At 36.5% G+C, this 27,727-nt stretch overlaps 1 protein-coding gene and 1 pseudogene across 1 annotated transcript; both read left to right on the top strand.

The window, feature by feature from the left end:
* Positions 1-24,841, top strand: LRRD1 (leucine rich repeats and death domain containing 1). The gene is made up of 5 exons (XM_049894016.1): positions 1-2,000; positions 8,798-8,996; positions 21,217-21,378; positions 23,788-23,899; positions 24,566-24,841. The coding sequence occupies exons 1-5, from the start codon at positions 63-65 to the stop codon at positions 24,750-24,752; spliced, it is 2,598 nt and encodes an 865-aa protein (XP_049749973.1). The 5' UTR covers positions 1-62; the 3' UTR covers positions 24,753-24,841.
* On the top strand, positions 11,982-12,095 carry LOC126082319 (uncharacterized; annotated as a pseudogene).
* Positions 24,842-27,727: the final 2,886 nt, after the last annotated feature.

Raw genomic sequence — 27,727 nt, 5'->3', positions numbered from 1 at the left:
AAACATGAAAATTAAAATCAAGTTACAATCTTGTAATGATATAAAACGTATCTGCAAATAAGATGTCTGAAGAAGAGGATACTTCAGAAGAGCTAGAGGATGTCAGTAGTCAATTTAGTCAAGAATCTAGATCACAGTCAACTGAAGAGCCTGAATTTATTAATGAAACATCAGTTTCATTAAATGAAAGCTCTGATAACCTGGAAGAGAAACTTTCCAACCAGAGCTTTGAAACACCTCCTAGAAAGGATACACTAGATTCCACAACTTCCTCTGAAAATAAGTCTGAGACAAATGAAGAACTAAAAAAAAAGCTTCAAGTTTCTGAAACAAGTACTAGAGATGGCAGCTCAGAGTCAAAAACAGAAATTTTACAAAGTCTATCATTATCAATAACTGAGGCAACTGAAGAATATCAGTCTTTTTTTAACTACCTACCTCTTGACACATTAGGAAAAAGTAGTGCAAACCTCCCTGAAGAAAATGAGAAAGAAACTGACTTAGAGTCAGATAACTTTACAGTTAACCTTGAGGCCAAAGATTTACAAGAATTCCCTAATGACATTTTAAAAGTCAAATATGTGAAGTATTTATATTTAGACAAGAACCAAATAAAAACTTTTCAAGTAGACTCAAGTGATCTGTTAGGACTTGAAATTCTATCCTTGAAAGAAAATAAGATATCATCACTTCCATCTGAAATTCCTTTACTTTCTAATTTAAGGATATTAAATGTTAGTCACAACCAAATATCACACATCCCTAAAGAAATATCGCAGCTTGGGAATATCAGGCAACTCTTTTTTAATAACAATTATATTGAGAGTTTTCCTCCTGGCTTAGAAAATCTTGGAAACTTAGAAATTTTAAATTTGGCTAAAAATAAGTTAAAACACATACCAGAAACTATATATAATTTGAAAAACTTGAGGATTCTCAATTTGGAATATAATCAGTTAACTATATTTCCTAAAGCTCTGTGCTTCCTTCCAAAGTTAATTTCACTAAACCTTAATGGAAACCTGATAAGGAGTTTGCCAAAAGAAATTGAAGAGCTTAAAAATTTAGAAAGCCTTTCACTTGATCACAATAACCTTACCTTTTTGGCTGTGGAAATTTTTCAGTTGCTCAAAATGAAAGAACTCCACTTGGCCAACAATAAATTGGAAGTTATTTCATACAAAATTGGGAATTTCAAGAAACTCAGGATTCTTACACTGGATAAAAACTTATTGAAAGAAGTATCAGAGAAAATTTCCCACTGTATAATGTTGGAATGCCTTAGTCTTAATGATAATGAATTAGTAGAACTTCCTAAAAATATCCACAAGCTTAAAAATTTAAGGACACTCCATGTAAACAGAAATAGTATATTAAAAATAACGGAAGATATCTCACATCTTAATAATCTATGCAGCCTTGAATTTTCAGGAAATGCAATCACAGATGTTCCCATTGAAATAAAAAACTGCAGAAAAATGACTAAAGTTAATTTGAGCTATAACAAAATAATGTATTTTCCAGTGGGACTGTGTGCTTTGGATTCACTTTATTATTTGATTTTTAATGGCAATTATATTTCAGAAATACCTGTGGATATATCTTTCAGTAAACAACTGCTTCATTTAGAGTTTAATGAAAACAAACTCCACCTATTTTCTGAGCACCTGTGTTCCCTTATTAATCTTGAGTACCTGAATCTTGGTAAAAATCAAATAAGTAAAATTCCACCATTTATTTCCAATATGGTATCACTCCATGTACTTATTTTATGCCACAATAAATTTGAAACTTTCCCTACAGAATTGTGTGCTTTAGAAAATTTGCAAGTACTTGATCTTTCAGAAAATCAAATGCAGACAATCCCTTCGGATATCTGTAACTTAAAAGGAATTCAGAAATTAAACTTTTCAAGCAATCAGTTTGTATGTTTTCCTATTGAATTGTGTCATCTTCAATCACTGGAAGAGCTGAATATAAGTCAGATAAATGGGAGAAAGGTAAGAGACCGATATGTTGGGCTTTTAGAGGAAGGAGGAACTGGAGGGGATCACAATCTAAGCTTTAGTGTATGTGTGTGTGTGTTTTAAATTTAGCTGGTATATTTTATTTTTTAAAGGATGGAATTTTATTTTCTAAATATGGGTTGCAAATGCGCTTCATGACACAAAAGCTTTACAGGAAAGTGTTAAAATGAAATACCAAGCAAAGCTAGCAATTTTTTGAATTTTTAAAATTTCAGTTTAATTATAAAAGGAGTTTTAAAGTTATATTTACATTTTACAATGTAAAATTATGTTACATTGTTGTAACATAGACACATTACAGAAAATTTGGAAAACAGAGAAAAGAAAAAAAAAATTATCCCACAGGCACATCATGGTAATAAAACTATTGATTGTATGTTAGTAAAACTTCCTTCTAGTCTTTTTCTTATAGACAGTTTTAAAAAGAATGCACTCAATTTTAAATTCTTCATTTTCACTTAATACTTAGTAAACACTTCTCCATGATATGGGTTAATCTTCCCAGTATTCATTGTAATAAATACATGATTTATGTAAATAATCCTCTGTTGTTAAGCATTTAGGAATGTTGTTATTTTTCATCATCATAAATAATGCTGTAATGAACTTCATAAATATGGCCTTTTTCATATTTTAGACTGTTTCCTTGGGAGAGTTTCCCTAAAGAATTGGTGGATCGATGGACATAAGCATTTTTATGTTTAGCATTTCATTTTACTTAAACTCTAAGAGTGAAATTTATGGGAATAGTTTTTTTTTTTTTTAATTAAAACATTACTGATTGATAGTGAGATCTCAGTAAAGTAATAAAGAGAGCACAGCTGTCATCTGGCTAGCTTTAATTTGATTAACGGGGTCTGCGATCAAATAGTTTTGGGAAGCACTGGGTTCTTAGAGAGTCACAGTGAACATTAGTGTGTTAAAGACTCTAAAGTCCTGCACTAAAGAAACCAGTTTACCTCTGCTTAACCCATATTTCCCAGATTTATTTGAGCTTTAACCTAATGCCACCATACATTTACAGAAAGGCTACTTCAGGGAATACTTGCTTAAATAGATGAAATAAATACATATGTTTTAAAAGTTGTTTTTGTACAAAAAGACACTTTTTAGTTTAATTCTACATTATAATCATCAGGTACTACTTCCTTGGCTGATTTATAATCCTCTCACTTTCTCTTCCCGTACCTTAATTGTAGATGTCTCCAAGGCTTTGTGTCCTTGGCTGTCTCTTCTCCTTTCTATTACCTTCTTTCTTGACATTAGCATACCCGTCACCTGCACGCACATGACCCCCAAATCTACAAACCAAACCTGTTGCCGTCAAGTTGATTCCGACTCAAAGTGACCCTATAGGACAGAGTAGAACTGCCCCAGAGGGTTTCCAAGGAGTGGCTGGTGAATTTGAACTACTTACCTTTTGGTTAGCAACTAAGCTCTCTAACGACTATGGTGGAATCGCCAGGGCTTCTCACTCAACATAAACCCCAAAACCAAGCCCATTGCCGCCAAGTCAATTCTGACTCATAACAACCCTATAGGTCAGAGTAGAACTGCCCCATAGGGTTTCCAAGGAGTGGCTGGTGAATTCAAACTCCCAACCTTTTGGTTAGCAGCTGAGCTCTTAACCACTGTGCCACCAGGGCTCCACTCAACATAAATGCCATCGAAATTCATCCATGTTGTGAGATATTTCATGGATTCATCATTGTTCTTTATCGTTGGGTAGTATTCCATTGTGTGTATGTACCATAATTTGTTTATCATTCATCTGTTGATGGGCAGTTAGGTTGTTCCCATCTTTTTGCTATTGTGAATAAAGTTGCAAGCAACATGAGTTTGCATATGTCTGTTCATGTGACGGCTCTTATTTCTCTAGGGTATATTCCTAGGAGTGGGATTGCTGGATTGTATGGTATTTCTATTTCTAGCTTTTTTTTTTTTTTTGTACTTTAGGTGAAGGTTTATAGAACAAACTAGTTTCTCTTTAAACAGTTAGTACCCATATTGTTTTATGACATTGATTAACAACCCATGACGTGTCAACACTCTCCCTTCTCAACCTTGGGTTCCCTTTTACCAGCCTTCCTGTTCCCTCCTGCCTTCTAGTACTTACCCCTGGGCTGGTGTGTCCCTTTAATCTCGTTTTGTTTTATGAGCCTGTCCAGTCTTTGGCTGAAGGATGAACTTCAGGAGTGACCTTATTATTGAGCTGAAAGGGTGTTCAGGGGCCATACCCTCAGGGTTTCTCCAGTCCCTGTCAGGCCAGCAAGTCTGGTCTTTCTTTTTGAGTTAGAATTTTGTTGTACATTTTTCTCCAGCTCTGTCCGGGACAGTCTTCTGTGATCCTTGTCAGAGCAGTCAGTGGTGGTAGCCAGGCACCATCTAGTTGTACTGGACTCGTTCTGGTGGAGGCCATGGTAGATGTGGTCTGTTAGTCCTTTGGATTAATCTTTGGACTAGTCTTTGGACTAAACTATTTTTAGTTTTCTTCATTCTTCCTTGCTCCCGAAGGGGTGAGACCAGTGGAGTATCCTAGATGGCCACTCACAGGCTTTTCAGACCCCAGACGCTACTCACCAATGTAGAATGTAGAACGTTTTCTTTATAAACTATGTTATGCCAATTGAGCTAGATGTTTCCTGAGACCATGGTCCCTATAGCCTTCAGCCCAGTAATTTTGTTCCTCGGGGAGTTTGGATGTGTCTATGGAGTTTCCGCTATTTCTAGCTTTTTAAGGAAGCACCATATCATTTTCCATAGTGGTTGTACCATTTTACATTCTTGCCAGCGGAGCATATGTGTTCCAGTCTCCCCACAACATCTCCAACACTTGTTATTTTCTGTTTTTTGATTAGTGCCAGTAATGTCCAGGTGAGATGGTATCTCAATGTGGTTTTCGGTTTGTATTTCTCTAATGGCTAATGGGAATCCCTGGTGGCGTAGTGATTCAGAGTTGTGACTGCTAACCAAAAGGTCAGCAGTTTGAATCCACCAGGTGCGGCTTGGAAACTTTATGGGGCAGTTCTACTCTGTCCTATAGGGTCACTATAAGTCAGAATCAACTCGATGGCAACGTTTTTTCTTAATAATGGCTAATGATCGTGATCATTTCCTCATGGGTCTGTTAGCCTCCTGGATGTCTTCTTTGGTGAACTGTTTGCCCATTTTTTTAATTGGATGATTTGTCTTTTTCGTTGTTGAGGTGTTGAAGTATCTTACAGATTTTAGAGATTAGATCCTTGTCGGATATGTCATAGCCAGATTTTTTTTCCTAGTCTGTAGGTTCTCTTTTTACTCTTTTGGTGAAGTCTTTTGGTTAGCGTGTTTGATTTTTAGGAGCTCCCAGCTATCTATTTTTTCTTCTACTGTTTATGCATCATTAGTTATCGTTTGTATCCTATTTATGCTGTATAGTAGGGCCCCTAGTGTGGTCCCTATTTTTTCTTCCATGATCTTTATAGTTTTGGACTTTATATTTTGAATTAGTTTTTGTGTATGGTGTGAGGTATGGGTTCTGTTTCATTTTTTACAGATGGACATCCAGTTTTGCCAGTATCATTTGTTAAAGAGACTGCCTTTTCCCCATTTAATGGACTTTGGTCCTTTGTCAAAGATCAGCTGACCATAAGTGGATAGATTTACCTCTGAGTTGTCAATTCTGTTCTATTGGTCTATGTGTCTGTCTTTGTACCAGTACTAGGCTGTTTTGACTACTATGGCTGTATAGTAGGTTTTGAGATCAAGTGGTGTGAAGCCTCCTACTTTGTTCTTGTTTTTCAATAATGCTTTACCTATTTGGAGCCTCTCTCTTTTCCATATAAAGTTAGTGATTAGTTTCTCCATCTCATTAAAGAATACCGTTGGTATTTGGATCAGAATTTATTACACCTGTAGATCACTTTGGGTAGAATTGACATTTTCAAAATGTTGAGTCTTCCTATCCACGAGCATGGTATATTTTTCCATTTATGTAGGTGTCTTTTGGTTTCTTGTCAGGATAATGTCTTATGTGTTGGAAAGGCCATTTTGCTAAACCCGTTAGGGTGGGGATGAGATGCCCAAAGGATTAATTTATATAACAGCAAATGGTCATTAACAGTCATCTGAAGAAAATGGGTCCGGTTAATCACAGGGCTTTTATTTTGCTAAGTGAAGGATGCCCAACAGTAGTCTTCCTTCTACAGTACTTCTATCTTCAGACAACTGTCAGGTACAGGTAGTCCCTGACTTACGACGTATTTGAGTTATGATGAACCACACTTATGACAGTCAAGATTCTGCTGCTACCTGATAATGCCCCAGGACTTCCTCCTCACCTAGATGATCTACATCAAGATATGAAAGTGGTGTATTTACCTTCCACTACAGCCTACAGCCTATGGATCAGGGTACAGGTGCCTCTTTCAAGGCATATTATCTGTGGACTACATTTGCTCAGGCAATAGTTGCAACAGATGGAGGTATGGTAACATTACTCAATTTCTGTAAGAATTATAATATTCTCCAGTGTTATCCAGAACATTGCATCTTCCTGGGAGGAAGTTAGAGAGAATGCATGCAGGGGATTTGGAAAAATTGCTGAGTTATGTGAACACTCTCCGAGCATTTGATCAGGATAATATGATGGAAAAGATTGATGGAAAATCTTGATATCATCTATGCTCATAGATCACAAAGAAGAGGAATTGATAGATCAGGACTGAATGGATTTTCAAGAGGAAAGAAATGCTGAAGAAAAAAATAATGAAGAAGAGGTAGGAGAGAAGTTGTCAAAAATTTTATGGTGAAAGGATTAGCTGAAGTTATTCCCAAACTAAACCAAGGGCTTCAGTTGCTTGAAAACATGGAAGCAAACACTGATCACTTTGCTAAAGTTGATAGGCAAATTCGGGAAGCAGTGAGATGTTACTGAGAAATATGTGAAGAAAAAAAAGAAAAGGACCATACAGAAAACTTTCAGTAATTTTCTGACTAGAAATACTATCCTCATTCCCAGGAATAATCCAGATGGTTCAGAACCTTCTACCAGTGGGGTTAATACCACAGCTGACAATATGCCAATGTTGTCCAACTCCTCAACATCAGAGTAAATTTTTATGATTTGTGTATTTTTTATGTGTGTATTAAAATATATATGTAAGTTTATATATAATGTTTACAACCCCAAAGACAAATAAAGATCAGATTTATAAAGATACTGATAATAAAAGGCAATAAAAATGAAAACTAAAAAAAAAATAGAGGTATACAACATATGTCAGAACCAACTTTCAACGTAATCGTTGGGATGGAGCCCCCATCGTTAAGTCAAGGACTACCTGTACTTCCTCTATAAATGCTGAGCAAGTGATTAAAGAAAATTTGTTTGAAGGGGTGTCAAATTATGGACCTGCCCACCTGTCGTGATCTTACTCCTATATCATAGGCCTTGCTATCAAGTCTTGCTAGCCTGGTTTCGTGCTTATTCACATATATCTCCTTCAGCTTCCCATCACTTCTCTTTACTGGTCAGTTTCTCACTGGCCATTTTTATGCATGATATTTGCCATGCCTTAAGTGTCTTGTACCTTCTATTCATTCCTAAGAGGCTATTCAAGTCCCACCTTTTACACAAAGCTTTCTTTTAGTTCTCTGATTTGTACTGATCTACTTTCTGTATACTTCTATATATCTGTTATTACTAGTAGCCTTTATTTTGGCATTTGATTATTTACTGCCTTATGCTTTCTTGATTTTTGCATGAGTGCATTTTGTTTCCTGAACTAAATTTTAATCTCCTTGAAGACAGGAGCCCATACACTTCTTTTATATCTTGAAGTATGTCAAGTACAATATCCAGCATGTACCTTATTGGTTGGTTGATTTCTGAGGGGCCCATATATTCTAAAAGAGCCCTCGTGGCACAATAGTTAAGAGCTCAGGCTGCTAATCAACCTGGTGGCAGTTCGAATCTACCAGCTGCTCCTTGGAAGCCCTATGGGGCAGTTCTACTGTCTCCTACAGAGTTGCTACGAGTTGGAATCAACTTGAGGGCAATGGGTTTGGTTTTGGTTACATATTATTCAAAATCTTTCTAGTTCATTCACAGAATTTCCTTTATTTCAAAAGTCACTTGTAATGGACTTATTTTCTCTGAGCACACATATTTCTCCTTCACCTTAGCAAAGTATTTTAATTCCTTCTATTTGGCAACACTTTTTATACTGGGGACTTTTATTTGAGGTCATATTGCCAAACTATGTTATTTCCATTCTAAACAGTTTTATTGAACATTTACTCAAAATGCATCCTGCTTGGGAGCACATACACAGAAAGTATGTGTCATTTAAGAATCCAAGGAAAACATAAGCAAATAATAAATGATAATAATCACTAATTGATGAGTGTAGGAATGAATAATATGGGACAGAGCAGTTTGGAAAGACTTCAAGGAGGAGAAGAAACCAAAATGTGATCAGATTTGGGGAGGGAGGCAGCAGGAGGTAGCAGAAAAGTGATGAGGTGGCAGTGAACACCAGTGTCGGGAAAGTGAGGAAAGCGGATTAGCAGGACTCAGGGCTGAACTGATAGCACTGGCCACAGTGGGGAGTTCCTTGGATACCACACAATATCTTGTGGGTTTTAGATAGGAGGGGTGTGACTAAGAAATTGTGGCATAATGAAAATATCTCCTTTCTAAGATAAAAATATCTTTTCTTTTAATTTTAAAAAAAGTTTTAGTCATATAAATCATTATTAAAAGTAAAATTATTTAATCTTTGTTACAGTTAACAAGACTTCCAGAAGAACTGTTTAATATGATTCAACTTAAAGAACTTGATATCTCAAATAATGCAATCAGAGAGATTCCAAGGAATGTAGGGGAATCGAGATGTTTGGTTAGTTTAAACGCATGCAACAATCAAATAAGTTGTCTGCCACCATCTTTTCTATTTTTAAATGATCTCCAGCAACTAAACTTGAGTGGTGAGTGTCAAGCATAGTCAATAAGCATAATTAAAAAGTAGAGCATTAGTGTCCAGGTAGTGAATTTTGCTGGCAAGACACAGAATAGCAAACAGTCAACACAATGCATTAAGTGCCCATTGGAAGGAGATGACTCTGAGGTTTAGAAAATAAAGTCCAGCTTCTGCCCTGGAGGCTATAATCCAGCTCGAAGCTGAACACATTTTCTTTCCTGTCTTCTCTGCCTATACCCAGTCATTCTGTATTTCTTCTGTTTCTGAGCGGGACCTCACCCCCCTTGTACATGCCTAGGCAACCTCAGGTCTACATTTTCTCTCCTTCCCTTTTCTGCTTGTTTCCCTAATCCCACTTCCATACCCTACAATATTCCAATACTGTAATCACAGTATTTTAAAAAGTAAATCACTCACTCTAAAGATATCAGAAAAGATTTCCTCGACCACAACTAGACTGATATTTTTCTTAATTTTTGCTAAGAAATATTTCTAAGTTATAGGAAGAACAGAAAATAATAAACACCTATGTATCCACTCCCAGATGTAAAGGATCTTAATATTTTGTTGATATTGAGTTTTTTTTTTAATAAGAAACAAAATTATAGAGTTGAAATTTCTTTTGTACCTCTCCCCAAACAAGAAGCAGCCACTATACTGAAATTGGTATATATCTTTTCCATCCATATTTTATACATTGTGCATGTGTGTGTGTATACATAAAAATGTAGTACTATTTTGAGTTTCTTAAGCTTTGTTGAATTGTATCATACTTATATATCATTCTGTAACTTGTTTTTTTACTTATTATAGTTCAAAGATTAATCCACATTAATATATACGTTCATTTTAAATGCTGTATAATATTCAATTATATGCCTAAACAATAATTAATCTGTTATTCTGTTGATGGACAATTAGGTTGTTTCCAATTTATTTGCTATTATAAACATCCTTGTATGTGTCCCTGGTATACATCTCCTTGAGTTTTTCTGATGAATATACTGTAAGTAGAATTGCTGGGTTATGTGGTATGTAGGGATGTAAATTTTCAACTTCAGCAGATTTTGACAGCTTATACTGAGTTCACTAAGACTATATGAGAGTTCCTATTTCCCATATCCTTACCAATTCTTGATATTAACAGCTGTTTTTGTCAATCTGATTGGAGTGAAACCAAGGGAAGAAAAAAATCTATTAATTACTAATAATAGAAATGAAGTTGAAATGTCAATAATAACTCCGAAAAAATAATTTGGGTTTAACATAATGTCATGAAAATATACACAAGGAAGTCACTTGGGTAGGTTTCCTTGGGCCATTCGTAAAATTCCGCTTGTGGTTTTAATAATTTTATCATCAATTATCTGCAATTGAAAATATGTAAATTAATGAAGAGTCGCTGTACAGATGCATAGAGGGTTAAGAGAGTACATATACTTGGGAATGGTGACTGGAAGAAGTATTGGGAAGGTAATTGGAGGGATAGGAGGATTTAGGTCAGGATCATGCCTGAGAAAACCTACATGCTCAAAAGGGGGAAATGCTAGTCTATGCAATGGGTAAGTAGATATTTGTTTATCTACTACAGAGAGAAGCCAGTTGATGAGACAGAAGAGAGGCCATTTAACATGTGGGCCACTTTCCTCATAATTTGCAATTATCCTCAAGGAGAAATGAGGATCAGGCTCTTAGTTTATGAAATGTCTTAGAGTGACATGATGAGAGAGGCCTTGGAAGACTCAACTTTACAACTCTATCTTTGCTTGGAAAGAAAGGGAAAGACAAAAGGTTATAAGTGCAATGCTTAGCTTGAAAACCTGATGCATACAGTGTGTGCATAAGGTGAGGAAGATCACTGCTACAATGATAGCTGTGAAAATAACGGGGGGAAATGGGGCATATTTGACTGTTGTCGCTGAGCCATCTACAAGCTATTGTATTAGTTTATTTTATTTTTGCTTACTGTATCTTAGCTTCTTTCTTTGTTTTGTTTTGATATACCCAAATGGGTTGCTTGAGTGGGCTAGCTTGATTATTTTCACCTTTGGAGCTCTGACATTGTATCACGAGACGGCTAGAGCTGTCATCAGGTATATCAGTCTAGGAGTCCATTCACTTTTCTTGTATGGATTCAGCTCAGGTGTCCAGGTAGCTGATCATCAAGTGTGTGGTACAGGCTCTGTCCTAGAGTCTTAGAGGGGCAGGGGTGATTGGTGTAGGTACCAGTATCTGGTTGCAGCAGGGGGTCACGCTCTGAACAAGGCAGGGGGCTGAGAACCACCCCCCAAGTATCTCTGAGGAAAGCGCATCCCTCTTCCCTAGAGCATGCAGGTGGGTGAGTTCTGCAGACAGACCATGGGTACAAATGGGGCATATCTGAAGGTAATAGAATGGAAGGACATAGGGAGAGTGGTGGAATGGGAAAATAATTTTATCACTCATGATTTTGAGGAGGAAATTTTCAATTATGTTTGATCTTTCACATCATTACTGCACAAACAGTTGGGTTTATGGGATTATATCCTTCAGCTGGAAGTAGCATTTATGACCTTGTTAAATTGTTTTTAGAAAAATCCATCATTTCTATCCATAGCAATGAATGATTGGAAATTTTTTTAAAGTACCATTTAAAATGTCACCAAAAAACATGAAATAGGTATAAATCTAGCAAAATATATATAAGATCTGTATGCTGAACACTGCAAACATTGATGAAGTTACTCAAAGAAGACCTAAATAAGTGGAGAAACGCATAGTGTTCATATATTGGAAGACTCGATATTATTAAGATGTCAGTTCTCCCCAAATTTACCTCTAAATTCAACTCAATTCCAGTAGAAATATCACCAGGGGTTTTTCTTTCTTTCTTTTAAGAAAACAATAATTCTAAAATTCATATCAAAATTCAAAGGAACCAGAATAGTGGACCCATTTTGAAAAAGAACAAAGTTGAAGGATTCACTCAACCTGATTTCAAGATTTATATACAGTGCTTGCTTTGGCAGCACATATACTAAATTGGAATAATACAAAGAAAATTAGCATGGTCCCTACACAAAGATGACATGCAAAAAAAAGAAAAAAGATGACACGCAAAACTTGTGAAGCATTCCATATTTTTGCAAACTTTAGGGCTAGAGCATTGTGAAGCATTGGCTATGGTTAGGAAAGCTGGAATTGAAATGGGAGATGAAGAAGATCTAAGTACACCAAATGAAAAACGGTTGGGTCAATTGGTAAAGGAAAAGTATGATACAAATTTTTATACTCTTTATAAATATCCGTTGACTTTAAGACCTTTGTATACCATGCCTGATCCAAGAAATCTTAAGCAGTCCAACTCGTACGATATGTTTATGAAAGGGGAAGAAATATTGTCAGGAGTTCCAAGAATTCATGATCCTCAACTGTTAACAGAGAGCCTTACATCATGGAATTGATTCAGAGAAAATTAAGGCTTACATCGATTCTTTCTGCTTTGGAGTGCCAGTGGAGGGACTGGGTTGGAATGAGTGACCACGCTGTTTGGGGGATTACACAATGTTCGTCAAACCTTGATGTTCTACCATGATCCTAAACAACTCACTCCTTAAAAAAAGCTGTGCTTTTCATTCTTTCCAGTAACCTGCTATTGATCAGGCTGTACCTTAGGCACTTAGAATATGCAACAGAATAAATGTCTTATCTAAAGTGCTACAATTATTTTTGGATTCAGTATAGGTTAATTTAAAAGAAATTTTTATAATTTTTGGACGTGTTTCAGTAGAAAGTGCTTGAACATTTTAATAAGAAATTCATACGATTATATTGAAAATTCATATTCCATTACCACAGTAAATGTTAAAAGTTTTAAATAGTTAGGATTATGCAATTTTTTTTCTTTTCTATATTACAGTGGCCACAGGATTAAGGTCTTAAATTTTCAATATTTGACCTTTTTTTTTTTTTTTTTAAATTACGACATTGAAATAAGAATGGTTGGAGAATATCTGAGATTTTTGTGAATGTGTAATTGGCTTATCATGGCAAATTAGAATATATCCATTTTTAGAAATTATGCCCAGAAGTCATATAAAGCAGGGAAATCATATAAAGCAGGGAAAAATACTGGTTAGAAGACAAAATATTCAGTATAATATTGTTTTAGATTGCTATATTCTAAACTTTGAGTTTTAATAAAATTTTAAGGTTAAAAAAAGACATACAGTAGTGAAGACAGTCTGGTATTAGCAAAAGGATAGACATATTGATCAATGGAATAGAATAGAGAGCCCAGAAATAGACCCACACATATAGGATCAATTGAGTTTTTACAAATGTTCAAAGGCAATTCAATGGAGAAAGGATGGTTTTTTCAACAAATGGTGCTGGAACAACTGATGTCCACATATTTAAAAAAAAAAAATGGAGGTGAAGAACTTTATCCACATGGCACATCATATAAAAAATTAACTCAAAATGAGTAACAGACCTAAATGTAAAACCTAAAACTATAAAACTAGAGAAAAACATAGAAAATCTTTATAACCCACAATCCAGAAATAAAATTAATTGAAACATCGGATTTCATAAAAATTAGGAACTCCTGCTCTTCAAAAGGCACTGTTAAGCGGGGGGGGGGAGTCACAAGCTTGAAGAAAATATTTGCCGAATACATAAAAATCAACTGTTAAAGTTCAGTAGTAAACCCATTTAGCCATTGAAAGACGCAGCTGTCTCAAGCAGTAGCACCGGCATCTCCTGAGACTGCTGCTTTGAACATGGCTTTACTTCTTTCGTACACCTTCCCAAAGGAATAGCCTTCCTTTTACTCCATGTGTTGGAGTAGGTTACTGGGTGCCAGGGCAGGCCAACCACCATACAAGGTGTCTTTGGGGAAGAAGGCAAGAGAAGCGATTGGGAACAAATCTGGAGCATGCGGGCGGCCAAGCACGTGTCCTCTCTCTGCGACGGGGCTGACATCCACGAAACCCTGCGGAGGCGCAGAAAAGCGAGCAAGTTCAGAGGAAAACTAGGAATTGGGAAAGACTTGGGCTACTCGGAGTAAAGAAAGCGAGAAATATCACAGCTAAATGTTAATTTGAGTGTAATGGTTGAAGCAGCTGCAAAGAGATTGGAATGACACCCCTTCGTTGGTGGCCCGTTCTGTAGGGTCCTAGGGGAGTTGGCTTTGGAAGTAAAAGACGAGAGGTGAATTTCAGAGGGCCGAATAATGAGGAGAGTTGTCTCCTTTAAGCGTCAAATTAATTTATTCCTGCCCCTCAGAAGTACCAACGTGGAAAAACAGAGCCAGGTTTTATCAGTATCCCTGCAATGATGGAATCCTAAGACTGGAAGAATTCTAGCCGAACTTGTGATACCATTCTGTCTCCCTCATCCCCTTTCCTACCATCGTCCAATCATCTATTTTCCCTCCTCCTTCCCTACCCCACCCTCCATAATTACGTATCCGATGCCGATTAGAAAATGGAGTATTATGAAGCTTCAGTTTTATTTGTTCTTTAAAAGAGAGGGAAAGCCCTAGCTACTAATAAACGTCTTTTAAGCCTAGCGGTGCTTGTTACAAGCCTTGGACTTGTCCCAGGTACCGATATCTTTAAAATTCCACACTCTTATTGGTCCACCTAAACCGTTTTAAATTAGAAAAAGGTAAGAAACCCACCGACTGCAGGCTTCTTTAGAAAGGTATTCGTTAGGATAATAAACAGAAACCTCTAAATATTTTGAATTACTTTTCCCCCATTCTCTCTTGTCCTCTCCCAAGAATGTGTTTCTGTTTCTCTCAAAAATGTTACTGCTGAATGGTTTAGTTAGGAACATGGTCTTTAAAGATACATTTTCAAAAAATAAGTAAATAAATTATAATATTGTCATGTATAATATTGGAGTGTATGTTGATTGGGGGCAGTAGTGGTTCAAATTAGGACTTCTGAGATCCAGGATTATGCAAACCTTTCTGTTTTGAGGGAAAGAAGGAAGCAATATTCCATATATGCTGGGAATATATAGCGTGTCAGACTGCCAGATCTGTGAGAGACCTAATGCCATACATGGAGAAGCCACCCAAATATTTGTTTTTATTTGACTTAGAAATAAAGATGTTTCAGCTGAAGGAAATGTTGGCATGATCTGGGTGAATCTGAGTAAGGTTTTTTTCTGTTGAAGATAGGAATTAATAGATATACAGGAGAAAGTAGAAACAGGGAACAGTCATGCTGGGAGGACAGGAAAGGAAACATAATTTGAGTATAAAGGTTGAGGCAGCTTCAACACTTTAGTACAGAATTGCAGGTATTTGTAGTGAAGTAGCTAAGTTTATTAAGAGCTTGGCTGCTAACCAAAAGGTCAACAGTTTGAATCCACTAAACCACTCCTTTGAAACCCTATGGGGCAGTTCTACTCTGGCCTGTAGGGTCTCTATGAGTCAGAATCGACGTGAGGGCAATGGGTTTGGTTTTTGGTTTAGCTTAAGTTTATAAACTTAAATATAGACAGTACAGGGCAGGAATTTGATATAGATGTCTTATTCAGGGTATACATTTTAGATGAAGATTAAAGGCTACAGCCTTCAGTATGGATTACACCTCAACTGAAAACAAAAATTCTTACAACTGGACCAGTAAGTGGAAACCTTGGTGGTGTAGTGGTTAAGAGCTACAGGTGCTAACTAAAAGGTCGGCAGTTCAGATCCACTGGGTGCTCCTTGGAGACTCTATGGGGCAGTTCTACTCTGTCCTATAGGGTTGCTATAAGTCGGAATCAACCCGATGGGTGTGGGTTTTTTTGGTTTTGACCAGTGAGCAACATCATGATAAACGGAGAAAAGATTGAAGTTGTCTAGGATTTTGTTATACTTGGACCCACAATTAATGCCCATGGAAGCAGCAGCCAAGAAATCAAATGACATATTGCATTGGGCAAATCTGCTAAAAGTCCTTTTTAAAGTGTTAAAAAGCAAAGATTTCACTTTAAGGACTGAGGTGCACCTGACCCAAGCCATGGCATTTTCATTCGCCTCATATATATGTGAAAGCTGGACAATAAATAAAGAAGAGCAAATATGAATTGATGCCTTTGAATTATGATGTTGGCAAAGACTATTGAATATACCATGCATCGCCAGAAGAACGAACAAATCTATCTTGGAAGAAGCACACCCAGAATGCTCCTTAGAAGCAAGGATGGCGAGACTTTGTCTGGCATATTTTGGACATGTTATCAGCAGGGACCAGTCTCTGGAAAAGGGAACTCATGCTTGGTAAAGTTGTTGGTCAGTGAAAATGAGGAAGATCCTCAATGAGATGGACTGACACAGTGGCTGTAACATTGGGCTCAAGTATAACAACAATTGTGAGGATGGCGCAGGACCAGGCAGTGTTTTGTTCTGTTGTACGTAGGGTCGCCAAGAATCGAAACTAACTAGAGGCACCTGACAACAACATATATTTTAGAAGTGTGTTTAGTGATTTTTTTAGTATTATTCACAGTTGGTTTAAAAAAATTATTGTCACACATTTATCCAACATCAAATACATCAACATTACAAATAGATGCTCATTTTGAATGGAGATAGCTAAATTAGCTTTCACTATTTTTTAACTACCATGTTTATCTTTACTTAGCTATGAAATGTTTATACTCATCAAGTTTCTTCAATGAAACCTTTATAACAGTAGAAAAACAAAAAGATCCTCAATAGTAAGAAGTCAAACAATTCAATAAAAAATGGGCAGAACTTTTAGAGATACTGTATAAAGTAAATAGATGAAAAATTAGCACTAGAAAATATATTCTACATCACTAGTCATTAAAGATATACAAATTAAAAATACAAAGGGGTATTTATATATGAATAGCTAAAATGAAAATCTGACAATACCAAGAGCTGTTGAGATATGGAATAACTGCAACTCTGATACATTAATGGTAGGAATAGAAAATGGTAAAGCCACTTTGAAAAACTGTTTGATAGTTTCTTATCAAGTTTTACACATACCATATAACTCACCAATCAAACTCCAGTCACACTTTTATTCAAGTAAAATGAAAACTTATATTTACATAAAAAACTGAACACAAATGTATATACTGGCTTTGTAATTGCCAAAAACTGGAAATACCCCAAATATCCTTTATCTAGGGAATGGATAAATTGTGGTACATTCCTATAGTGGAATGTTTCTCATCAATAAAAAGAAACTATTGATACACACAACAATATTGATGAATCTTAGATGCATTATGCTAAGTGAAAGAAGCCAGACCCCAAAGACTGTGTAGTGTAATTCCACTTATGTGAAATTTGGAAACCCTGGTGGCGTAGTGGTTAAGTGCTAGGCCTGCTAACCAAGAGGTTGGCAGTTTGAATCCGCCAGGCGCTCCTTGGAAACTCTATGGGCTAGTTCTACTCTGTCCTATAGGGTCGCTATGAGTCGGAACGACGGCAGTAGGTTATAGTGACAGAAAATAAGCTGGTGGTTTACAGGAACTGTGGTGAGGAGGAATTGACTGTGAAGGGGCACCAGGGAATCTTTGGGAAGTGATGGAACAGCTCTATGTTTGAATTTTGGTGATGATTATATGACTATGTGTTTGTCAAAATTTGAGAATAGTACACTAAAAAGGATGAGTGTTACTGTATGTAAACTATACCTTAAAGCAACAGCTCTGAGGGAAAAGGGACAAAAAACCAATAGAAAAATGAAAAATCATATCAATTCAAAAAATGTCCCTTAAGAATATACAGAAATTGAAGATTTTTACAAACTGCTGCAGTCTATAATTTTTCAAACATGTAATCAAGATGCATTAATGTTACTGGTGATTGGAATGCAAAAATTAGAAACACAGAAGAAGGATCTGTAATTGGAAAATATGGCCCTGGTGATAGAAATGATGCCAGAAATCACATGCTAGAATTTTGAAAAACCAATGACTTCTTCATTACAAATACCTTTTTTGAACAACATAAATGGTGACTGTACACGTGGACCTCACCAGATGGAATACACAAGAATCAAATCAACTACATCTGTGGAAAGAGACAATGGAGAAGCTCAATATCATAGGTCAGAACAAGGCCAGGGGCCAACTGTGGAACAATCAACTATTTATATGCAAGTTTAAGTTGAAGCTGAAGAAAATTAGAGCAAGTCCATGAGAGCCAAAATATGACCTTGAGTATATCCCACCTGAATTTAGAGACCATCTCCAGAATAGATTTGATGCACTGAACACTTCAGATGACTGAAGAACAGACGGGTTTTGGGATGACATCAAGGACATCATACATGAAGAAAGCAAAAGGTCATTAAAAAGACAGGAAAGAAATGACCAGAATGGGTGTTAGAAGAGACTCTGAAACTTCTGGATTATATGAAGAACACGGCATTAGGATTGGAGGAAGACTGATTAATAACCTGCAATATGCAGATGACACAACCTTCCTTGAAGAAAATGAAGACAACTTACTGATGAAGATCAAAACTACATATGGCCTTCAGTATGGATTACACCTCAACATAAAGAAAACGAAAATCCTTACAATTGGACCAATAAACAACATCATGATAAATGGGGGAGAAATTGGAGTTGTCAGTAATTTCATTCTTCTTGGATCAACAATCGATGCCCATGGAAGCACTGTAAAGAAAGCAGAGTAAAGAAATCAAACTGTGTATTGCACTGAACAAATCTGCTGTATAATACCTCTTGAAATTAAAAAAAAAAGTCACTTTGATGACTAAGGTGCACCTGGCCCAAGTCAGGCTATCTTCAATTGCCTCATAGGCATTGGAAAGCTGGGCAATGAAAAAGGAAGATCTAAGAAGAAATGACACGTTTGAATGTGTTGGTGAAGAATATTGAATATACCATGAACTGCCAGAAGAACAAACAAATCTGTCTTGGAAGAAGTACAGCCGGAAAGCTCCTTAGAAGCGAGGATGGTGAGACTCCATCTTGCTTGCTCTGGACATGTTATCAGGAGGGACCAGTCCCTGGAGAAGGACATCATGCTTGGTAAAGCAGAGGGTCAAAGAGGAAGACTGTCAATGAGATGAACTGACACAGTGGCTTTAACGATGGGCTCAAACATATCTACTACTGTGAAGATGGCACAGGACTGGGCAGCATTTCATTCTGTTGTATGTAGGATCGCTGTGAATTGGAGAAGACTCGACAGCACCTAACAACAACAAACATGGGAAAAGATATTCAAAATCATTCACCATAAGAGAAATGTGAATGGAAACAACACTGAGATACCATTCCTTAACTTTAAGATTGGCAAAAATTAAGCAGTCTGACAATGTGTTTTGTTGGTGAGGCTGTAGGGAAACAAGTGTTTGTGGGAATGCAAATTGGTACAACTCTTATGGAGGGGAAATTGGTAACACCTAGCGAGACTACATATGATTTTACTTTCGATCCACCAATTCCACTTCTAGCAAATTACCTTGAAGATATACCTCCAACAATGTGAAATACATATGCACAGGTTATTCAATGAAGTTTTTGTAATTGCAAAATATTAGGAACAAAGGAGAGTGGTTTAAATAAACTATGGTACACCTGCACTATGGAGTATTATGCATACTCCATACAAGAGCTATAAACAAATATTAAACTGTAGTTAGTTGACTTGTTTTTCATGGTAGTATAGGTTAGCAATTCTGAAACTACTTTGTGTATTCTAGGATTGTTTATAATGGTGCTAGGCTTCTCCCTGCCAAAGAAGGCAATTACAAATAAGGAAAGGAGAAACATAGAACAAACCCTGTGGTATTTATGGGCTTTAGGAGGTAGTGGTATTTGTGTGTGTGTGTGTGTATGGTTCCTTTTAGTGAACAGTGGTATTTAGAAACCAAGATCTGGGCACTAGTATTGCTCATTGTTTCTAGAGTTTATATATATATATATATATACACACAAACATACAATACAAAATTCTGAGTTTTTTTTTAGTAAATATATTGTAAAATCATGTATATATATATATATATATACCCCCAGAAGTAATGCCCAGATCTTGGTTTCTAAATAACATTCTTTACTAAAAGGAACCAGAGCTCTCTTATTAAAATATTATGTAAAAACACTTGAAATATAAATACAATTATAAATATATAATAAATAATATAAATGAAAACTTCAGACCAGTTTCTGTCTAAATGATTACAAATTCTTTGTCAGTTACATTTTATGTTATGTTTATACTGAGTTGAGGGAGTATTGAAAAAATTCCATTCAGGGAGGTGGACCTTAATCCTTCCTCCCACCCCCCACCTCCACCCTCACCCCCACCCCCATCTCCTGCCACCAGAGGATGTACTTGACTTAGTGGATCACTTCTAAAGAATACAGTATGGAAAGTGGAAAAAAGGTAGCATTACATTAGAAAAAACTGCCGATATCACTTTAGCCATGGGATAGAGGTTAACTTCTCTAGTGATGTCATGTGGCTCTCAGCTACCCTTGATATGATGTAATGAAGGCACCTCACCTCTGGTATTCTTTCTGGAACCCATAAGCCCAGAGTAATCATGAGAAAAAACATCAGACAAACTCAAATTGAGGAATGTTCTACAAAATACCTAACTAGTATGCCTCAAAACTGTCAAGGTCATGAAAAATAAGAAAAGACTGAGAAAATGTCATAGACTAGAAGAGACTGAAGGACATGATTAAGTGCAATGTTGTATCTTGGCATGGGTTCTAGAACAAAAATAAGACATTGATGGAAAAACTAACAAAATCCAAAAAGTCTGGAGTTCAGCTAATAAAAATGTACCAAATGTTTTTTAGACTTGACAAAGGTACAAGGTAAAGTAAGATGATAACATTAGGGGAAACTAAAACTGGGTGACGAGTATACAGGAACTCTCTAAAATTTCTGCAACTTTTCTGTAAATCTAAAATTATCCTGAATATAAAATTTATTTAAAAATTACCTTCATGCCTATTTTTTAAAGTCCTCTGATGTATGTATAAAAGGAAAGCCTCCTGTCTCATGTTGCCACCCTCTAGAGAGAAAACAACCATGACTCTGTTTCTGTATCTCCTCCTTTTCATTCCTAGCAAGTGAACAACGGTAAGAACTTATGATTTGCCGGCAATGTCAGGATTCTCTGGTACTTTGCAATGAGACATAATAGACACCCCATTCATAGTTATTTGTCTCCACAGTTTTCTTTTACAGAAAGGTATATATTTTTTTCTACTAGGAAATAATCTGACAGCTCTCCCTAGCGGTATCTATAATCTTTTTTCGCTGAAGGAGATAAATTTTGATGACAACCCTTTGCTGAGACCTCCAATGGAAATCTGTAAAGGAAAACAGCTGTATACCATTGCACGCTATCTGCAGAGGTCAGATGAAAGAGATGGTAGGTGATAAGTGAGTGACTTCTCATATGTTATTTCTAGTATAATCTTTAAGTAAAAGATTCTTGCTGTAAAGAAGAATCCCTGGTTGTACACTGCTTAAAGCACTTGGCTGCTAACCCATAAGCCACTTTGCAGGAGAAAGGTGTGGCAGTCTACTTCTGTAAAGATTTTAGCCTTGGAGACCCTATAGCATTTCTACCCTGTCCTATAGGGCTGCTATGAGTTGGAATCAACTCGATGGCAGTGGGTTTGGTTTGTTTTAAAGAGAGGCTTTCAATTTGCAAGAGACATTAAAATATTTATCATTTCTTCTTTTCTGAAGGTTGGAAGTTTATTTTGACAATTCAGATTAATTAATTCAGGTCCATAAAAACTGGGCTGTTGAAAACAGACAAATCTGAGTGGAGCAGTGGGCTGCATCCCAACCACTGGCCACAGTGCCCTTCAATAGGTTTTCATCATGGTGGTGGCCATTGTCAGAGAATTCACGCACTGATTGCATCATTACCTCTGATCTGCCTTACCATATGTAGTTGTTCTAAAAGACATATTTGGCTTTGAAGGAAGTCCACAGATGTTAGTTTTTGACCCACGGCAGCCACCTGCTGCAACCCGTGAACAGCTTTATCCCTTCTGTCTTTGAGCTCTCCTTTGCGTGTCCTTGATTATTCTGAGAGCAGGGCCATTTTCTTTAGATGTTCTCCCATTGAACCAGTTGGAAACTGGTTTCTCCAAGCCTATCAGAGGGAAACTTCACTGTCCAATTATTTTCCTGGGGCTGAGGTCCCAACAGGTAGGCTTTTCCCTGGGACTCTGGCTTGGCCACTCATTGCTACTCCTCAGAGCAGATTGATTTTGGTTCTCCAGATTAATAAAGTGGGCCAATAAGTATTGATTCTAGTTTAAAAACAAACAAAAAAACCCAGTGCCGTCGAGTCAATTCCAACTCATAGAGACCCTATAGGACAGAGTAGAGCTGCCCCATAGAGCTTCCAAGGAGCACCTGGCGGATTTGAACTGCCGACCCTTTGGTTGGCAGCCATAGCACTTAACCACTAAGGCACCAGGGCTTCTGATTCTAGTTTAGGGAAATGGAATATCTAAAACTGTCCCCCCAAGTCATTCTATCACACATTCTGCATATGCACCAGCATAAACTGCGTGAGGAAGAGATGAACTAGAAATACATAATCCTCTTTAAGCCACAATATACGTCCATATGCACAACTACCATCCAAAATCTTTCGCAAGACTCGGGCCTCATTGACAGAAGGAACCTAATTAAAAGTCATAGTAACTATCTTCTCTTAACTTGCTGTGCAAGTTGGTTCTGCAAATTAGTAAAGGTTATTTTATGGTAACTTTATTTCTGTAAAATAAAAGTTTTTTACTGGTTTTCATGGATCTATAAAATATTTGTTTTAGGTACAGTACTTTAGAGGAGGGCTATAAAGTTACATGATTGAACCTCCTTGCTAAAATTCTGTTTCTCAAGTTCCTGAGGAAGGATTCATGTGGCTCTGGCCTCTTTGGGGAAGTGCAATAGGCAATAAAAACAGGTTAAAGTCAACAAAAATGAGAAAATCTCAGGCATTTATCTCCTATCTCTGTGTCCAAGGAGCCTTTTACTTTAGAGAGTCCTGACAATAAAGGCTTAAGGCCTAGGGAGGGTGGGGATGAAGTCAGTAGTTACCAAAGAGTCCCTTTCTCAAAATTTTACTGAAGGGATTGGAATTTTCATTTATATAGTTAGCATACAGTACAGCCTGAGGGATTAATGGTATGTATAAAATAAAATAATAGAAAGCAAAGAATGTATTTGAGACGATTAGAGGGAGGTGGGAAATCTCTAGCTCTTGAAAATTTCTCCATTAGCTTGGTCAACAAAAAATGGATCTGGTTCGAATTAACTGGAAGCTTTTTTTTCTTCTTTAAACTAAAAACAAAACCCAATGTTCATTAAATAAATGATTTGAATATAATGTAAAATATGCTACCTAAAACTATTCCAGATATATTTATAGTAGATGTGAACTTGATTTCTCAAGTTAGTACATAAACAAGCAAATAAAAAAATCCAGGATTGAAGGAAAGAGTCCAATTCATTTCAAATAGATTCTGGAAAAATAAAGAAAGGGTTAGGAAATCACTTTGAAGTTTCTTATAATAGCCTTTAAAATAGCAATTTTTAAATTGCAGGATTATTCAGATTTTTGAAGAAATGTAAATGGTTCAAGTTTCAATTTGTATATTAGATCTACATTCTAGTTAATTTTACTAGATATATACATTTGATAGAAGCACAAAAATACAATCTGTAAAGAAAGAAAACTAGATATAATATTAACTCAAAATACAGTATCTTTTTCAAAGGAGATGGCTTAAATTTTTTTTATCTTCATTTGTAGAGAAAATCTTAGAGAAGATCTTCGTAATAATTGCCAACCACATCACTGAAACACATTTTGAATTTTTGTGTCAAAAACTAAAGCTGGCAAACTTAGGAACTAATACCCATAGGTATGTATGAATGCGATATAAATTTATTCTCTTAGTCTGATTCATATTATATTGATATTATATGGCTTGTGAAACATTCATATTAATATAAACTCTAACTTCTACAGAAGACTGAATGTCGTGGATTATATATTTGAGACCCGTGTTAGGAGTCCTTATAGTAGTTAAGAGCAAGGGCTCAGAAGATAGACTGCTTGGCTTTAAATCTCAGCTCTACCACTCACTAGTTTTATGACCTTGGGGCAAGCCCCTTAACTCTTCTGTGCCTCAGTTTCTTCACTGGTAAAATGGATATACTTACCTAAGAGAGTTGCCATGAGGATTAAATGAGATTAAGTTATAAAGCATGCATTACAGTAGTAGTAATTGCTGGTTTAAATAGTCCACAACTATTATTATTTTGAAGTCTGGGAACAAATCTATCTTAGAATTGAATGTATGTTGAACTGTTGATTTTCTACAAGAAAAAAGGCATTGGTGGGGCTCGCACTCATTTCCTATGTGCCAAACTCTGTGTTAAACTTTTATGCAGATGCTCTTCATGAATTAATGTAATCCTCACTATAATTTAATAAATTCATTTGAAAACCTAGATATAAAATATTTAAATAGTTTAAAATACTGTTCGGTATTGTTAATGAAATTAATTTTTTTTTTAATTTTCAGCAATTTTACATTAAGTGAAAGAGTCCACCAAGCTCTTCAGTTATGGAAAACAGAAAGTAATAATTTGTCACTGTCTGCAGCTGCTTTAAGAGACCAGCTGATCCGGACACTAACTATGATAGGAGCTTATGAAATTACGGACAAAATCACAGCCTTACAACTTTTTACACGTGCAATTAAATTCTAAGCAGTAGATGCATAATAAAAACTGAGAGTTTATGATGTGCTTATATAATTGGAACTGAATTTTTTGATCATCTCACTTTATCATACAAGACCCTCTTTATGCACTCCTAAGAGATTATGACAATTGACAGTTGCCACTCTAATGTAATAGTAAAATGTTACAGACACTGTTTTGTGCCTTGAAATGATGATCTTGAATTTGAAAAAGAAATAATTCCATTAAAAAATTCTTTGTTATATAATGCTTTTATACAACTCAAGATTTATAGGTAATAAGGGGTTAGAAAGTAGGGCCGTTTCTTTTTAAGATACTGACTTAAGAACTGAAATGAATGTACCCATCCCTACTTTTTCTCCATTAGATGTTGGACAGATTTGTTAAACATAAAGCAGAGCCACAGCCACCAATGCTCTAACTGAGCATCCAGACAGGAGTGGTAGAGTGGCCATCTGTTGTCTTACCTTCCACATCTAGAAAGGCAGAGTCCTCTTCTGCTCTCAGGAATAATTCTGTATTCTTAGTGGGCGTCTCAGAGAATCTATCTTGTCATACCCCTAGGCAATGGCTCAGCTGGTGTATAAATACAGGCTACTTTTACTTCTCCACATTTATTTCTTCTCAAATATGCTGTGTAATCTAGCCTCAACTGTGGCACATTCTCCTTTTTATCCTTCTTTATTCAATCTTTAATCCCAACCTAAACATCAGAGAGGAGGAGTCAGATCCCTTCAAAGTCAGGCTGGCATGATGCTGTCACCACCATTTATTCCAGCTTTTCAAAAGTGGGGTACATGTGTTTGTGTCTAAGTGTCCCCTACCCTTTACAAACACAAACACAAAGGCATAGTAGGTAGTATGTATGTATGTATTACCTTCCCAATTTCAAGGCTTTTGCCTCCTACAGAATTTAGAATTTTAATTGCTTTTGATTGATAATTTATCTGACTATAACTCTGCTTGTTGTACCAATATTATCAGGAATAACTATTAGGGTTTTTGTTTTTGGTAGACAGTGGTAGTTGTCAATAGTTTCAGGCGGGTGAAGGTTAGTTATATTCTCTCACAACCTCATTCTACCACTGAAACAATTCTTAGACTATATTCCTCCACAAATTGGTAGAAACAAGCAGGTAAAAAAAAAAAATCATGTTTCTAAGTGCAATGAAGTCCCAGCTCTGTCCTGTTTGATGTTCTAACCAAACCTCTTAGAAACAATTCACTGGGGGCAAATGTAACAATATACTAAAGGCAAGATTAACTGAATTAATTGACTAATCTTATAGTGTATTAACAACCAGAATCCTAGGTAGACACAGGAAAATTCAGAGATTGACCCCAGAGTGTCATCCTTAAGGAAACAGGCTATTGGGCTGCACAGAATTTTTATATTCATGAATCTCTAAAATATTTTCACTACATATATTGAATACTACTAATTTCTACCATGAAAACCCATTTTTCACATATATATCGTATCATATTAACATAGGAGCCCTAGTGGTGCAGTGGTTAAAGTACTCAGCTGCTAACCAATAATGGTGGTGGTTGTTGGTGCTCTGCTGGAGAAAAAAGATGTGGCAGTATACTTCTGTGCCTTCAAAACCCTATGGGACAGTTCTCTGTCCTATAGGATCATTATCAGTCAGAATCGGCTGGACAGCAGTGGGTTTACTTTTTTTCTGGTTATATTAACATGCTATAATTTTAACAATGAAAACACATTTGTAACATTCATTATGTAAATTAGCCAAGCCTCTGTTATCTAGCTTTTAGTAACTACCTCTGGAGTAGTCTTAATTAAAACTCCCGTTGACCATCCCTGGGATCTAATTACAGCTTAGAGCAACTGTCCACACACATACCAACACTTGATATCATACTGCCTATGTTGAAGTACTTTATCACACACACAACAAAAAAGCTCTATACTGATTTTGTGATCACCTTATTGACCCTTCTCTCCCTCGCCCACCATGTCAAGCCACATTTGCTATCTGTTTTAATCCCTGAACCAGCCAATTTGCCCATTCCTAACCCCCAGGGTCTTTGTAGCTGCCATTCCTTCTGCTTGGAACACTCTTCCTTTTGATTTTCCAGTGCTTTTTCCTTTTCACCATTCACATTTAAGCTAAAATGTTACTTCTTTAAAGAATCCTTCCCTGATCTTCAAATTTAAAGTATCTCTCTTTCCCCTAATCGCTCTCAATGATATTGCCCTGTTTTATCTCAATTGTTTACGTGTTTACTACTCCATAAGAAGACAGACTGTCTTTCTTACTCATAACTTTGTATCCAGCACACAGATGAATGCTTGGTGTATGGTAGGAGCTCATTAAATATTTTCTGGATATTTGAATAAAGAATGAATGAACGAGTAAAGTGTGACATATGTTAGGATAGAAGCATAAAGAAAGCACTATGAGAACACAAAGCAGGGATACCTAAATCATAATGCCAGGGAAGGCTCCCTGGGAGAAGTGAGAATTGTCCTGAACTTTGAAGGATGATAAGCTATATAAAGAAGGGAGGACTTTGTTGGAAGAAACTCCTCCATGGGTCTCTCATGCTCCTACACATCTTGCTGGGTATACCAATAATGTAAGGTCTTTTTTTTTTTTTTTTTTTAAATTGTACTTTGTATGAAGGTTTACAGAACAAACAAGCTTCTCATTAAACAATTAGTATATTGTTTTGTGACGCTGGTTAACAACCCCGCGACATGTCAGCACTCTCCCTTCTTGACCTTAGGTTCACTATTACCAGCTTTGCTGTCCCCTCCTGCCTTCTAGTCCTTTCCCCTGGGCTGGTGTGCCCTTTTTGTCTCGCTTTGTTTTATGGGCCTGTCTAATCCTTGGCTGAAGGGTGAACCTCAGGAGTGACTTCATTATTGAGCTAAAAGGGTGTCCAGGGGCCATACTCTCAGGGTTTCTCCAGTCTCTGTCAGGCCGGTAAGTCTGGTCTTTTATTGTGAGTTA

This window comes from Elephas maximus, chromosome 8 (genome assembly GCF_024166365.1).
Source record: "Elephas maximus indicus isolate mEleMax1 chromosome 8, mEleMax1 primary haplotype, whole genome shotgun sequence".
NCBI classification, from domain to species: domain Eukaryota; kingdom Metazoa; phylum Chordata; class Mammalia; order Proboscidea; family Elephantidae; genus Elephas; species Elephas maximus.
This window is presented reverse-complemented; position numbering and strand designations above follow the sequence as displayed.

Excerpts from the sequence above, each read along its gene's own strand:
- LRRD1 (XM_049894016.1), top strand. The coding sequence starts at position 63 with ATGTCTGAAGAAGAGGATACTTCAGAAGAGCTAGAGGATGTCAGTAGT. Across the intron at positions 2,001-8,797 it reads GTCAGATAAATGGGAGAAAG|TTAACAAGACTTCCAGAAGA; the intron begins GTAAGAGACCGA and ends TCTTTGTTACAG. Across the intron at positions 8,997-21,216 it reads CCAGCAACTAAACTTGAGTG|GAAATAATCTGACAGCTCTC; the intron begins GTGAGTGTCAAG and ends TTTTTCTACTAG.